Source organism: Aulonocara stuartgranti (genome assembly GCF_965226115.1).
Source record: "Aulonocara stuartgranti genome assembly, chromosome: 3".
Lineage (NCBI taxonomy): Eukaryota > Metazoa > Chordata > Actinopteri > Cichliformes > Cichlidae > Aulonocara > Aulonocara stuartgranti.
The window spans coordinates 32,673,259-32,690,000 of NC_138941.1; the positions used below are offsets into that span (position 1 = coordinate 32,673,259).

A 16,742-nucleotide genomic window follows, 5' to 3' on the forward strand; every position below is an offset into this window, starting at 1 on the left:
GGACGTGTCCCTTCATTATTTTCAGATTAATGTTAAAAATACAAAGCGACAAGTGAAACCTAGTTTTTTTGTTTGTTTGTCTTTTGCACTTGTGTGTGTGAACTAAATGTTAAAATAATATCAAATATAAACTACATTTTCAGTGTAATTTGATTTTAAATTGTTATTTAATTTAAATGTTTGTCTTATTATTCCATAACAGTGTGCTGTAAACGGTGACATATTTAATGATGGACTTTGTCCTTTATTATAAAACTAACTTTGTGTCTTCTTCACTTCTGCTGTTTGCAGGCTGTTTGTGGACATCAAATTGAGCCGCTTCAGAAACGACAGCTGGCACAAAAGCTCCGTCCAGCTGCCTTTAAAGACACGGTTGCTGCGTCTCATCCAGAGTTTGACGATGACGATCAGAAAGTAAGCAGCTGTGTTTTTGCACTACGCAGCACACTCATCTCTGCTATAGTTTGTACATTTGCACCTGGACCTGTGTTTTGTTCTGTGTGTGTCTGTGTGCAGGATGCCCACGAGTTCCTCGTCTGTGCTCTGGACGTGCTCCAGTGTGAGTTCTCTAAGCTGCAGACAGAAGCAGCTGCCTTGGAGAAGCCTTACATCTGTCCAGTTAGAGCTCACATTGGCTTCAAGATGTTGAGCACAAAGAGCTGCAAAAAGTAGGAACACAGTAAACTTTGAATGTTTTCATGATGCTGCTGATATTTCTTCACTGTGAGTCTGTAATCTTTGAAATGATGTGATGTGTTGTATGTGGTTTGCAGTTCTTTGGGCGGGAGGACTACCTCCACCTCTCCCTGGACCTGGTACATCGAGGCTCAGTGAGACTCCATTCTGTGAGCAGCCTTCCACAAATATGTAATTCATCTGTGAAAGAGTTCAACTCTAATGCACCTGTTCCTCTTGCTCCCTGCTGCAGTTGCTCATAGTTGGACTCATAGTTGGACTATGAGTGCCAGTGTGGAACTAAGAAGATCGAAGAGGAGCTGTCGTTCTTGAACCTCAGATCGGTCCCCAAAGGCCTCAAACCACCACGGTTCAGTCGGTGTCGGGCTAACAGTTTCTTTCATGTCATGTCCTCCTATTGTGTGAAGTTGCACTGGGTTGGGACTGGTTGTTGTTTTATCAAAATGTTCATGTTTTTGCTTCAGATTGCCTATGAAAGAGAAAGCACTGACATTAACCAAGGTAGACAGCAGTCCCCCCACCAACAGAAACAATTAATTTCTAAACAATTAATTTAAATAATAAATGAATGCTTCTTTTCTTATGTCTAATTTTTACTTTTTGAACTCATGAAGCATATTTATCTTTTTTGTATTTTAGTTTCTTTGGGGCTTTTTTGTTTCTTTGTTTTTTGCAATATAAAGGTCACTAATATATTTAGTGACATACTTTCTTCCGTTATTGTAAAGGAGGGTTTTTTCCAAGTTCCACTAGCTCCAGTATTTGTTTCAAAATTAATTCTAACATTCAACATGTTAGAATGTAGGATTTTTTTTCCACTTCTTGACTTTTTGACCTGATGAATATCAGCTCCTTAATTACAATGGGAAAGATGAGTTTGCCACATACTTTGTGTCCACATACCTGGTGGTCTTTTGTTTGATGGTTCCACAGTGCCTCCCTCTGGCAGTGATGAAGTACTACACCCCCCTGCTCTTTCCATTACAGGGAATGTCTAGAAAGCACAAACCTTTAATTATCATAGCTGACATCATAAACTGTAGTTATCCTTCCTTCCTTTCCTTCTTCCTTCCTCTTAAGCACTTACGGGTTGCTGGAGAGGGGGCTGAAGACTATGCCAGCTGTCACGAGGTAAAAGATTTGCAGATTCCCACTGCTTCTAACTTCTATTGAACTCCTAGAGCTAACGTCCGTAGAACTTCGGTGTATGCGTTATTTATATTCTAAATGTTGTTGTGGACGTGTTTTCAATGCCAAACTTAGATTCATTTTGGACATTGTTTTTATACTGATTCTACATGTAAAGGCTCTGTAGTCACATGTTTTCAGAAGGTAGAGGGCATGTTTTCTGCACAGACACAGTTATGTGCGAAGGAATGCACAGTGATCAGCCAACATCTCCAAAATGGTGAGCTGGTGAGATAAAACAAAAGTGAGCAGCTGTATGGTGGATTTCGAGCAGAAATGTCCCCAGCTTCTCACAGTCAGTTTGTATGCGCAAACTGTAAGACCACCAAGCAGACCACCTGCTACTGATTACAACCACATTCACTTCTTTTTTAAACTCTGCTTTTTTAAACTTATAAAACACATTCCTATCCTTTTAAATTGACTTCATTTTTTTCTAAATATTGTAACTGTTATTATTTCAGATTTAAACATGGATTTCAATGTTTTTAATATTTCAAGACATTTTAATATATTAGTTTATTACACGTGCTCTCCTCTCAGGACATTACGTTTGCGATTGGGTTCATCAGATCACCGAAAAATACGACGTCACAGACAGCTGGCTCACGTACGATGACGAGTTTGTGCCAGGCCACATGTGAGTCTGTGTGTGAGCAGCGGCAGAGAACAGCTTACCTGGTATTCTATGAGAAACAGGTGACGTCTCCCAGCAAACAGTCAGCATGTCTGCGCAAATACTTAGTGTAACTTGTAGAAAAACACTCACACTCAGTTTATTTGTATTTTCTTTGCAGCACTAAAAAGGCTGCAGAGTCTGGACTCAGATCTGCAGCAACACTTTTATTGTTTTATTATTATTAGTAGTAGTAGTAGTAGTAGTAATGGTTTGGTTTTTATTATTATTGTTAATATCATTAGTAGTAGTAGTATTAGTAATAGTTATATTATTATTATTATTATCATAATCAAATTATTACACACGTCACTTGTTTGTATAGAAAGGCCAAAGTCTTGATGCTTTTTTAATTGTGGAGCTTCAGGTGAATAAACACTACAAACATGTATTTGTTCTTTTAATCTTCTTGATGACAAAGTTAGGATTTCGTTTAAGGAATGGCTGATTGCAGATTCCTGTTAGAAAATAACTGTGTTGCATTTGTGCAGTGGTTACAGTGGTGGCACTTACGGGACTCTGTAGGCTGCTGTGGTGACAAATTTCTTTATTTTATGTACTGATCACATGTCTTAACAATATTACCTCTTTGGTGCATAACTGGGATATCATGGGATAGCATCGCGTGTGTCATTTGTTATTTTTCATATAGTGAGGCATTGTAAGTCAGACTGACACATGCAGGAGCCTAGGGGACTAGGCAGACAGCGAGACCTCTCTCTGATCCCTAGAAGAAGGAAGAGGCCTCTCTTGGAGAACTGGGAATGTGATTATCACGAGTGACAGTTAAATAGAGGATAACTTTGTCTCTGGGTGAGGGGGTTTAAGGATGAGCTGAACTGGAAGTATAGATTCACATCCTGTGTTGATGAATTCTCTTTGTCTGTGAGTTGGGTCGAGGCATTTACAAGACATGAGCGGACCGCGGTTGTTTTCAGAGACCATTTCGGTGAATAACCTGAGTGCTCTCTCGACTGCAGTGTTAATAAACTCCACCTCAAAAACGCTCACCAGGTGTTTGCAGTTTATTTGAAACCACCACAATGATGTGCACCAGTTTTTCGGGGTCCTTTAGGTGCAAATGCTGCTGTAAATGTGACACCATCACAGAAAAAGTTTATTAAATCAGAAGAAGAAAGAGAACTCTAACATGATGGCTGCACACCAGCTAGACCATTATAATAAGATCACATCACATGAGGAACTTCAACATGATATATATAAAATGCAGCAGGAGCCCTGCCAGCTAACGTTATGGTTACATTGATGTGTTTATAATTTCTTTTTCTCTCTTAGCTTTTCAGCTCCACATTTTTGCCACTTCTTCCACACTAAACTCTTTTCTACAAGGTCACGGCCACCTCTCAGATCAGTAACCTGCAAATCAAGCAGCTTCTCCCCACCAGTTTCAACCAGTCGGATAGATGCATATTCTCGTATGAAACTATGAAGAGCTAAAAGAGGACACCCGTCTTGAAGCTGGCCGCAACTGATTGCTCGCAGACTGCAGTTTCCTGAATAAATGGGGGTACATGTACATGCTAAGTTTTAAACATTATTTTTGATCATTTTGATCAATCCTTTAATAAATTATAATAATAAACAAAGAGTTTCAACTGGTGATTCCTCAAGGTGGATAAACAAACATGATAGCAAGCACATCACCAAATTTCTACTTCCATATTCTGGATTGTGGTCTCCAATAAAGCTAGGTAAATCATTTTTAAGTAGACAGTATTTTTTAGCAAAATGTTCTTGCACATGTCTGTATTATGCTAATCTTTCAAATCTAAAGATGACCTTGGACGACATGGCACCGGGAAACCGTATTGTCAGTACCAAAACAAATACAATGTCTTAAAAAATTATCAAGAGACAAGTAAGACATTTTTTTCTTAGTAAGTTTACATAAGGGTTTATTAAATATCCACATTAAAGTATTTCATACTTTGTTTTTCAAAATATTACTGAGAATAATAACACCCAGGGGATAATGGAGAAGAGCCAGTGGGATATGAAACACATCCCTGTAGGTTCTGGAAAGGTCACCAGACTGGATGACTTTGTTGTCCTGTATGAGATCACTCACACTGCTCTGCTGAAAGAGTATGAAGACTGTAAAAGAACCCTTGAAAGAAAAGTTTGCCAAATGAATGACTGATGTCCATCAAGTTTGTGTAGTTTCAAAGTGGAAAATTCATCATGAAGTCTTCTCTTCTGTTTACGTCATTCTCTACTTTTTCGCCCATTCTTTTCTCTTTTTGTGCCCCCCGAATTCTTCTGCTTTCTTCTCTTATCTTTCAGAAATCTGGCCTTCAACCCCTGTCTGCTCCAGCAAACCAACCACATGGCAAAGGATTGTATCATCCCCCCATTGTCACATAACACTGAGTGAAAACCTCACAGAACAAAACTACAAAAACAGGTCAGATCATTTGACTTGGTGGGGCATAACCCACGCAAGGCTGTGTTCTCAGCAACCTACTGTACACCCTGCACACCTTTGACGGTGAGTGAAGGAGGTGTACAGTCAAAGGTTATGCTGGGGCCACTACTAAGAACAGGAAGGCTGCGCAAAGAGTAATTAACACCATCCAAAAAAGTCATTGGCTGCCCCGTGCCAACCCTGGAGGCCATCGCCAGGTTCTCTTGTGTCATTTTGTCAGGAAAACCAGGCCCCTCGCAGGTGACCTCTTGCGCACCACGCACCACCTGTTTGATCTGCTACACTCTGGCCAATCACTCAGGTCAACCAGGTCCCACACCTCCAAACACACTAAAAGCTTCTTCCCCTGGGCCATTCACACTGTTAACAAACACTATTCCCCCTCCTTAGCCCAGCCCTGCCCACCCACTTCACCAAACTAAGCCATGGTCACACACGGACTTATATTTTATTCATGCACAGTCAGTGTGGAGCACCCACAATTTTGTTGTACAAGTACAATGACAATAAAGGGCTATTGTATTAAAATGTATAGAATAGTATTGTATTCTATTTGTTCTTTTTAAAGTTTTAAGCTATACTTAATACTTTATAAATAGCTGTAAAATATTCAGCTTAGCCCAGAGTGGAATCAAACAAAGTTCCATATTGGGATTTGTGTTTTGCTTATTGTGCAGACAGCTCATCCAAAAATTGTTAATGAAGGAAAATATTGGGATGGCACCACTGTATTGATTTGTGCATCAGTGTTTAACTGTTGTTTTGGGTTTGTCCTTTGTTTGTTTTTTTAATAGATACAATGTGACACATGTAAAAGGTGGTACCACGAACAGACCCTTGACATGAATAACAATGACCTTGTAAAAACAAAGGAAGAAGTATGGAAGTTTGTCCTGTGCTGTTAAACCTCAATCATGTGTGAAGTTTACATCCTTAACTTTGAAGATGTGCTCTTTTGTATCCTCCAACAAACGACTTTAAACAGCATGGCACATTCTATGGCGTTATCTGTACTGCATATTTACATGACATGTGCATTTAGCCTTTGTGTACCTTTATTGTTATCAACACTGTCCTTTTGGGACAAAATTAGATAAAGTTTTGAAAGGTTTGTGTCTTGACTCTTTTAAGACAACAGTAATATTTTGGGAAATTGTGATTGCCAAAATCAGACTGACTTTATATTGACATGGTATCCCTGTGAGGGTGTATACTGTCGATATAGACTGCAATTTTCCTGTGGAAACAGAAACTTTCCTTTTAAGAGCATTCTGAAGTTATTGAAAGAGTAGTTCAAAATGAAAATTCAGAGGGCTTTTACTTTGAAATCCAAAAGAAGCCCCCCTTGATAATGACGGGGTACTACTAGAGTATGAGGGTGTGTCAACTGGATCTAATGTTAGAGTGTGAAAACAAGACTTAATGATATTTGTTATTATGCACTTAACCTGTCTGTTAACGTTAAAGCTAAATTCACTTGATGTTGGCTTTTATTTTGAAATCAGATTTCAAAGGCTTTTATTTTGCAATCAGGTTTCGACGTGGTGGAGGCTGGCAAAACTACTTCTCGAAATTTCAGTATTAAGTCACCATAAGAACTAAAAATCTAGAACGAGGGATACTGTTTGTTCATCATGATTTTGCAAATATTCCAACCAACAATGGTGACACAAGATCACAGGTGAAATTGGATGATGACTTGTTGGTTCATGACTGTATGTGAAGCACATGTGTGACTGCATGTATTTGGATTGTCTCACTGTTATTCATCAGGTGACAGAGGCAGCTCTGCCATGTTGTAGCTCAGAGGTGAAGAGGCGAGATCACAGGTGACTGACTGATGATTTGGTGCTATAGATTAACTAGTATTTATTATCATGACAGTTGTTAGCCTGCTGATGTAAATTGTTTCATTAGTGTATATTTGACAAAGAATCTGAATTGACACATCTCACTTTTTATATGGCACGAATCAATGTGTTATTTTATCAGGTGGCAATATGTCCTAGTGCAGTCAGAGGGGAAGAGCCAGGGCCAAAGGTGAGGCACATCAAGCACAGAATAATAATTGTAATCTGAGGATAAAACGCAGGTACTGAGGCTGAAAGAAGCTTCAGTGCTCTCAGAAGACTAAAAAGATGGCTAAGGTTAACAATGACTCAAATGAGATTAAACAATGCTGCTGTATGTCCACCAGGAAAGACTGGACAGTATAGATGTAAAACCAATATGCCAGCAGTTTATCTCAGTTAACGAGAGGAGAAGGCATGCGTTTGGCTCCTTCACATAGTGGACATTGAGTTGTTGTGTGGGACACCAGTAGTCCATGTCTGTTGCTGTAACAGTAGTTCATGTTTAGAATAAAAAAAATCCCAGCTCACTGATCTGATAGAGGGCAGTAGTGCCTAAAATGTTGCATAATTTTGCTGAGAGATCTTTTACTTTGTGGTAATCTTAGATAGGGATGGGTATCGAAAACCGGTTCTTGTTGAAAACCGGTTCCCACTGTTTCAATTCCTTGGAATTGTTTGCCATTTTTGCAAACGATTCCCTTATCGATTCCAGTCGCCCCGAATGACGTCACCACGTTGCGGAGCGTCATTTACCTGGCAGGAAACACGGCGCCTAAGCAGCTCAAACGCTCAAAAGTTTGGTTATACTTTACGAGAACGGATGACAACAGGGCAACTTGCAATACTTGCAAAGTAGATCTTTAATTTAAGGGAGGAAACACTACGAATATGCAAAAGCATTTGCTCACAAAACACGCGATGACCTTAAATGAATGTCGTGTTTTTAATTCCGCTCCGGACTCGTGAATCTTAACCCAGCAGCAGCGGTAACGTTTGCACGTCCTCTCCCGTTAATGTGGCAGGTAAATAATCAACTAACAGTGCATATTATGTTAGCGCGATCTGCCTCATTACAAAACCTGCCATTACTGTGCATTTAGGTGATCATGATGAGAGAGACAGAGTCTGGCTCAGATGCTGGCAGCTCTCGCTGCAGTCTACCGTTAGCGTCTCCTTTCAGGCCAGGATAGACGAATGTCACCGAGCAGTGACTAAGTTTGTGGTAAAAGGTTTGCACCCATTTGCCACAGCAGATGCCCCCGATTTTGAGTGAATGTGTTTAATTGTAGGCAGGGACATTACTGGATATTCTTGTGTAATTGCTACAGAATGATTTATGTTATACTTTGTTATACTACAGAAGAATATTTATTTTCTTATTTTACATTTACAATATTTTTTCCTGGGGCCCCTTTGACACCCCATTGAAGAGCCGTAGGCTGTGGATCTCTTAAGATCTCACTTTTGGGTTTGTAAGGCCATGTTACTCCTAAATTTCTATCTTGTTCAAAGAGAAGATATAAAACAAAGTTCTAAGCTAATCGACCTTAGTGTTCTCCTTTTTTAAAGAGAATCGATAAGAGAATCGATAAAGAATCGAATCGTTAAACAGAATCGAAAATGGAATCGGAATCGTGAAAATCTTATCAATACCCATCCCTAATCTTAGATGAGTAGTTTTATGGACAAAAGCCACCAGGTCATTCAGTGTTCCCTTAGTGCTAATGTATAAGAGATGTTGGTGTACTATAACTCAAGTAATGTTGTTAAGTCCTTAAAGTCATATTCTTTTATTGTCATGACTGTATTTGAAGCTATGTTTATGTTTGTATGATACCTGATTTATATGAAATATGGCTGAAGTAACCTAAACTCTAAAATACTTAGTCAGTCATTTGTTTAATAGTAATTTAACATTATATAATTCACATGTAATACTATGAATTGTAATTTTAAATGGTTTAAAAGCATGTAGAATAGCATATGTAGGCAAGTATATTTCTCCTTTTTTATCAAGAAGCAAAGACAAAAAGGGGGAAAAAAAGAAACAGGGCAGGGTTCGGTGGTTGAATCATCCGTCCCCACCAATGCCAAAACCAAATCTACGCCCTTGCCATGATGCATTGAGTTTTTCCTTTCAGTCACCTTTCTCACTCAGTATGTGTTAATAGACCTCTCTGCATTGAATCATATCTGTTATTAACCTCTGTCTCTCTTCCACAGCATGTCTTTCATCCTGTCTTCCTTCTCTCATCCCAAGCGGTCACAGCAGATGGCCCCGCCCCTCCCTGAGCCTGGTTCTGCCGGAGGTTTCTTCCTGTTAAAAGGGAGTTTTTCCTTCCCACTGTCGCCAAAGTGCTTGCTCATAGGGGGTCATATGATTGTTGTGTTTTTCTCTGTACCTATGAAGCGCCTTGAGGCGACTTTTATTGTGATTTGGCGCTATATAAATAAAATTGAATTGAATGTCTTGTGTCTTGGATTTTATGACTTGATGTTTATGTCATAATTCTAAATACCTGTGTGATCAATGAGTGATCAAAAGGTAGTTTCTGCTTCTTCTCTTTACCAAGCTGACCTTATTGAATGAAAAGCACCATAGACACCATATTCTGTCCACGTGTCATCTATCATATGTTGTTGTATGAGCTATCTTTTGCACACAATGTTCTAACTCTATTCTCTGGCCATGGCAGATCACTTGTCATGATAAATATTCTAGGTTACACCCCGTCTTTCTCAGAAATACATGTAGACTGTGATAATGTTCTTTGTATGGACCTTTTCAAAGGTAACAAAACTAATAAAGACTACCCGGTTGTTTGCACTTTAATTTATTCCAGATTTCTACTGAAAGTACTTAAATAGTGCTACACCTCTAAGTATAAATGAGCAGTCACACAACTGTATGTTTTCTTTAAAAAAAAAAATACACCTCAGTGTATTTGTCTAACATTCAGACACACTCAAACTTACTACTTAATACTGGGAGCAGTATCTTGCTGAAGAATATGTTGCTTGTAGCCTTGAACAGCCAGGGATCAAACCACTAACCTCCTGATTAATAGAACACCTGCTACCTGCTCTAGCTACACTAAAGCCAACCTAAGGATACGCCTGTGCATCCTTGATTACAGTTCCTTCTGAAGTCCTGATGCATTTTAGAAATCGGGGCATCGTTCAACATGAAACACTAAGACAGATTTTTTTCCTTTTACCACCATACCTAGTGATTTTTTTTTCTACAATACTGAGCATAACTAAACCAAATCTATGTCAATCTGAAATCTGTTCCCGTCATTTTCTTTGATAATATGAGATATCTTTGTTGTTTTATCAAAATGTACTTTCGTATGTTGTGATTAAACCGAGAGACCTGATAGCTCCCCCACCCCAAAAAACATTCAAGAGTAAAACCAAATTAATGTAACAACACAAACAATCTCCCAGCAGTCTGTCCAACAACAGCAAGTACAGACTTCATTGCACGGCTTAAACCAGACGACCCGGAAGAGAGGAGGAGAGGAGTAACAGCGTCGAGAAGCAGGAAGGAAATGCTGATATGACGCGTTTGAATTCCTCACCTTTGGCGCGGTAAGTTATTTCTCTTACCGTTTTCTTCTGACGGCATTGCAAAATAATCTTTATGTTCGCGTAAAAACAGCACACATTGTAGACCTACTTTTTTTTCTTAACATCACAGGATTTCAAGCTTACTTGAGACCAGGATAAGTCTGAATTCTTCAAAGTGTACGTGTTGCGCCGAAGTTTTACCGCCTTCAGTGTTCTCAGCCTGTATTTCCCGTTGCGCATCCTCCTGAGATTTAAAGTAAGGATTCTTATTCAGTTATAGTAATCCGAATGTTTTAGCAAAATATGATAATTTCTCTGTGTTTTCTATGTGTAATACGTTTACTTATATTGGTAAACAGGCTGTAGTGAACAGGATTTAAAGAAATGACCTTTTTACAAGTATCTATAACTCTTTTTTTTCGTAGCTACATTATAATCAATTCATTCCGTTTTGACGTAAAATCTGATAATACTGAAGTTAGCGGTAATAGTCGGCTGTCCTGTGTGTCTGTGATCGTCATAGCTGAGGCTCCCTGTAATAATATTTGACTGCGTTGGTATTTTTGTTTTGTTTGTTCTTCCTTTTGAATCGTTCTTGAGGCCCCCTGCTTACCCACAACCCAAGTTAACAGGCCTACTCCCGTTTGTACTGTTTTCTACGATAATGATCACATACCAAATCACTTTGTTTAAATTTCTAAATTATTGAAATACTAATGTCATAAAAACCTTCAACAGGAAATGTGAAGGGGGAATAACGTCTCTAAATCCCAACAGTAAATTTCTCTATTCTCATTGTGTAATGAGAGATCATGCCTTAAACAGTAGACACCCACACTGACACCAAAAGTAAAGTTTCTTACAGTCCTACAACAGTTAAACACTTAAAATCTGTCATCTAGCCTATGGATAACTGAAAGAGACCTTAATTATTGACTGAACTACCCATACATACTTCAGGCCCGTGTAAAGAGTGTGGCATTTGATAGTTTAGATGCAGTTTGTTTTAATGCAACTGTTTTGCACTGTAACAAGATGTTGTGCATCTTCTCTCCAGGTACTGTATGTCATAACACAAAAAACCATAGTCACAAAGGAATGGAGAGAAGACAAGGTCCTGTGTAAACGCTTTAAAACACAGTTAAAGGCTGCATGTACAAAACCTCCATTTGGAGTCTAAATAGAATCTTAGGCTTCGATAGACATTTATAAACATCTATTAAAAAAACAAAATGAACATCCTTTAAACTACAGTTTTAATGATTTTAATGCCAGTGCTTTCTCTTTCACAGGTAATCTGAAGCAAAAACATGAATATTATCACTGAGGTACAACTGACAGTCTCCCCACCAACTGAAACACATCCTATAATCCAGTGCATAACTAACAATGACCTCAAAGAGCTCAAGAAATTACTGAAGGACAATAATGTTAATGGAGTTTACCATTGTAGCAAGTGTAGTGATTATATAACCCCACTGATCTCTGCTGTTGTAAATCACAACACAGATATCTGTTCTTACCTTTTGAGTCAGGGTGCAGACCCAAATGTACCTTCTCAACACCTATGGGCACCTTTGCATTATGTCTCACTGTCTGAAGCACCTCTTTATTTCATGGATCTGTTGCTTGAGGCAAAAGCTAGCCTAGATGGATGGAGTGCTCCAGTGCAACAACAAAAATTCACACCAATGCAAATTGCAGCCATTAAAGACAGGGAGGATATCATGAAAAGGCTCATCTCTGCTGGTGCTCTGGTGACACTGCCATTCCAAAAAGATGCTCAGTGGCTTATTAACAGTAAAAAAATATCTCACATGATTAATCACTTTGCATCAAATGGAGATAAAGTGTGTTCCCAAAACAGACATTTTTTGGATGTGGAAATTGCTATTAATGAAAAAACATCTGACGAAGTTTTTAAAATGTTCAACAGTCACATGTTGTTAGAGCATCCTAGGTCTCATCTGACCATGATTGAAATCCTTTTTACTCGTACTGGGAGATGGAAAGATAAATACTGCCAGGCTTGCATTAAATGGCTAAAGGAAACTGGAAATGTGAATACTTATATTGTAGGTGCAGCCAGTCGCTTTCCAAACATCCCCAAGACACATGTAGAGGCGGCAGTTGAAAGTTTGAGTGCAGTTTTCTGCACAATGGAAAACATATCAAATGAGCATGCAGTAGCTATAGTTCCACAACTACTGAAACTGCTTTGCTTAAAAGAGAGACCTGACATCTGTGAATCAGTGCTACAAACACTGTATGTGATAACACAGAAAACAAAAGGCACAAAGGACTGGCACGTCAACTTTTTAGAGAACCTATGCAGAACAGTTGCCCCTTTTGTAAATGAGCAACACTCCACTAAGATCAGGATTTACACGTACGCTATATTCGCAAACCTGGTGTCAGTTGAACAGACAGCAAATATTTTAAAATCAGTGGGCATAACTTCAGTGCCCGAGGACATACTGACATCTGTAGAAATGGAAATAAATGAAAAACTGAAAGAGGTGCTGAGGAGTCTGAAAAAGTATTTCAGCAGGTCAAGCTCAGAATGTGAGGGAAATGCAGTCTCAACTTTAGTCAGGAAGAAGAAAAAGAAGAAGAAAAAGAAGGAAAAGGCCCAAAAGCAAGAAGACCCAAATGATGAAGTTTCCACTGCAGCAACTGAACCAACAACAGAAGTTTCTGCTATGGAATCAACTTCAAATTTAAAGCCTTTTAAATACAGCACCAATAAAAATGCAGAAAAACAAAAATGGCTTCCAATCAGCAACAGGTGGAAGGACAAACTGGAGATGCTTGCTGGCTCAGATGACAGTAAAATATCCAGAATCAGAAGCATTATTTATGTGAATGATGCAGAATTCAGAATAGCGAAGGGAAGTGATGGTACTGAAGTCTTCTTGGGGCTGAGAGAGGACGGCACAGAAGTTGCCATTAAGAGAATGTCTAAAAGCAACTATGAAGTGCTGAAGAACGAAGAAGGAATCCTGCGACTTCCTGAACTCGATCATCCTTATATCGTACGATATGTTGATGCTGCAGAGGACGAGAACTTTGGATATCTTTGTCTGCAACTTTGTGAATACACCTTGGAAGAACATATCAAGAATGATGACCATGACCCACAGATGTTAAAGAAACTTGTCAGACAAATTCTTGAAAGTCTAAAGGTGCTTCACTGTGGAAATCCTAAAATTCTTCACCGAGATCTTAAACCCCAGAACGTTTTGATTGGTAAGACATGTTTGAAATTCAGAGAAAAACAAAACAAAACAGATGTCATGAATTAATGATTTATTTTCATGAGTTTTGTACTTTATGCCTCCTGCAGATGTTACTGGGAGGGCAAGATTAGCTGATTTTGGCATAAGCAGACGCTTACTCAAAGGCCAAACAACTCTACATACAAGCAGTGCAGGAACCAGATGCTGGATGGCCCGAGAGACTTTAGCAGAAGAAGCAGAAGAATCTGTCATATCATACAAGTCAAGCACTGACATCCAGGTAATACAGGTCCATTAAACTTGATTAACTGAAAGATGCCTTGGTAAAAATACCTAAACTGATGTGTTATTATTAAGGTGGCAGGCATGCTGATTTATTATATCCTCTCTGGAGGCAACCATCCATTTGGCAAATCCTTTAAATGTGAGTCAAACATTTATGATGGAAAGTACAGTTTGGATCATGTTCAAGATGTGGTGGCAAAGGATCTCATCGAGTCGATGATCAACAAAGAGCCAAAGGACAGACCCAAAGTAGAAGAATGCTTAAACCATCCCTTCTTCTGGACTCCGAAAGAGTAAGGAAGTCATGCTGTAACAGAATCTGCGATTTCTAGTTTAACTTTAGTAAAGCTAGAATAGATTTGCTAATGAGAGCCTAAACTGTGAAGGATTTTCAATCATTTTCCCACACATGGTGGAAAGTTTTCAGTCTGTTACTTGGCTTAATCCATATGTTGGGAAAATGAGGTCAAACCGTCTTGTACTCAGACAGGCACGTTAACATTGGCAGCAAATACTAAATTTGTTTCATACATTTCTGTTCTTGTCTTTTTAAGCATGACTCTTTTTTGCTGCTCCTGTTATTATTCAAGATTTTCCTCTTAGTTTTATGTTGTTACTTATAAAGCGTAATTTAAGCTTTATTTCCAGGCAGTTTGAATATTTGAGGAAGACCGGCAACAGGGAGGAGGTGGCAAACTGTCGAAATGCCGATGAAAAGCTGATTGGTTCACTAGAAGCATGTGCTAATGGATCCTTCAAACTGTGGAAAAATAAGGTGACTTACAGATGAGAGGTCAAACTTATGTATTCCTAAAGTCCAGTTCATGACCACCATGTTTTGTTGTTGCAGTTTCCCGAAGAGCTGGTTCAGAAGATGGATGGCAGAAAGCCGTACCCTGAAACCACACTGGGATTACTGCGCTTTATACGCAATTTCCATGAGCATAAGTAAGTTAAACTAAATGAAAAACATTATTTCATGAACACATATTCATATGTGTATATATATATGAATTTCTTGTAACTATATGCACATATCACAAATATTTCTGATACTATGACAGATTTGGAAGCTTACTTCTCTGTTACTACTCATTAATAAAACTTTCCTTGTTCACAGTCGTGAGGACGCTCCTCACATTGACGTATTGGTGTTATTTCCTGATCTCTTTGGGTGTGTTTACAAGTTTACCAAAGATAAAGGCTGGAATTTAGAAGGAAAGAAGGAAATGTTTGAAAAAGAAGAAACAAAGGACATTTGTACCGCCTTTACAATGATGTCTACAAGTACGGACGACCCTCTGAGTTTCCCAGTACAAGAGTCTCAATAGTGACTTTAAACAAAGTTGAATTCAGTAAGGATGAAGGCTGTCATAAAGGCCTGTACAGTATGACAACCATTCAGAGAAAATGTATATAAGCAAATACTAGAAGTACAGATGTTAATGAAAGCTTTGAAGGATGCTTTATTTTGTTCAAACATAAGAACACCACAGAAACCAAACTAGCAAAATTTGTTCTGCACAATAAGCCAAAGTTTTGCACCTGTTGTTCATTGTGACCACTTTCCAAATCCTGATAGAAGGAGAGATGGTATTTTAAGGGACCTACTAGTACTAGATGTCAGTAATGTTATTTGTATGGTTTTATATTTAGTAGTTAATTTAAAATGTGCTATTATGGTGGCTGTATTTGCAAATGTTAGTGATAAAAATTCTTTGTTACTTTCAGCTTTAGTAGATAGATCAGTGGAAAAACGACAGGAAAGCAGGGGCAGAGAGAGAAGGGGGAAGACATGAGGCAAAGGACCGCGGGTCAGACTAAAACCTGGGCCGGCCCTTCTCGGCCATATGACATGTGGGCGTCTGCACAACGCGCTGAGCTAAACTGGCGCCCAATAAAAATAAAAATACACTGGCGATACTTAAGAATAAATTCTTCCACTTCTGTTTTTATAGACAGTGTTATTCCAGATAGGAAAATGATAAACCTACTTTTTCCTTTTTTAATGTATTTTATTTTGGTTGTGTGAAGCAAATACATAGCTTAAGTATGCATTTTCATTTTTGAAAATTTATATATAACATGTCAACTGTATACTAGTACTATGCACTATGCCAACTTTTCTATTCATGTATTTTGAATTAAAGTGAATGTCATTGAGAATTTACCAAATATATTAGAATTTGTATGTTTTATTAAAGATTTTATCTCATGTTCATATTGTAAAAAAACTGCAAATTTAATGTTTAGTAGCTAAATAAATTCCTTTTTTTTTTTTTTTTAAAAAGTTGAAAGATGTGCTTCTTCCGTTCGCCAGCATAGTTGAAATCAGGCTTCAGAATGTGGAAATGCTGAATTTCATTTAATTACATTCAATTAAAAACATAGTAGCTTGCAGATCTGAAACCAAAACTGAAATGTCTTGAACCTGGGTGCTTTCTCAAGGCCAAGGGTGAGAAACTTGACTGGCTTTGAAAATATGTCCAGTTGTACAGGGGCAAAATAACCCCTCAGCACTCTTGTGCATGATCTCAAAAATATTTTTCATGAGTTCATGACCTGCAGTCAATTGTTTTAAGTATAACTGAATACTAATCTGTAATGGTGGCTATATAGTGCCAATACATTCCATTTACAGCACATGCTTTACTATGTTATTAACACTGAATGAGCAGTGGCCCTTGTTTGTTTGTTTGTTTGTTTGTTTGTTTCAGGCTTTTTAGAGTGAAAACGCCTGGCCTGATGGTTCTCAGCAAGGTTTTCTATAACAGGTCGCCTTTCAA

General features: G+C 38.5%; 1 protein-coding gene across 3 annotated transcripts in view; it reads left to right on the forward strand.

Annotated features, from left to right (window-relative positions):
• The window catches only part of LOC309702949 (uncharacterized protein), a 63,991-nt gene extending 47,788 nt beyond the window's left edge, over window positions 1-16,203 (forward strand). Inside the window, exons 1-7 of one of the 3 annotated variants that reach the window (XM_082527608.1) lie at window positions 10,429-10,453; window positions 11,725-13,681; window positions 13,779-13,951; window positions 14,029-14,249; window positions 14,605-14,731; window positions 14,807-14,904; window positions 15,077-16,203. In XM_082527608.1, coding sequence (XP_082383734.1) covers window positions 11,743-13,681; window positions 13,779-13,951; window positions 14,029-14,249; window positions 14,605-14,731; window positions 14,807-14,904; window positions 15,077-15,287 — 2,769 coding nt within the window. In that variant the 5' untranslated portion in view covers window positions 10,429-10,453; window positions 11,725-11,742 and the 3' untranslated portion in view covers window positions 15,288-16,203. Of the gene's footprint in view, window positions 1-10,428; window positions 10,454-10,562; window positions 10,689-11,724; window positions 13,682-13,778; window positions 13,952-14,028; window positions 14,250-14,604; window positions 14,732-14,806; window positions 14,905-15,076 lie in introns of those variants that run through there. The other 2 variants (XM_082527607.1, XM_082527610.1) reach the window with 2 other exon arrangements.
• Window positions 16,204-16,742: the final 539 nt, after the last annotated feature.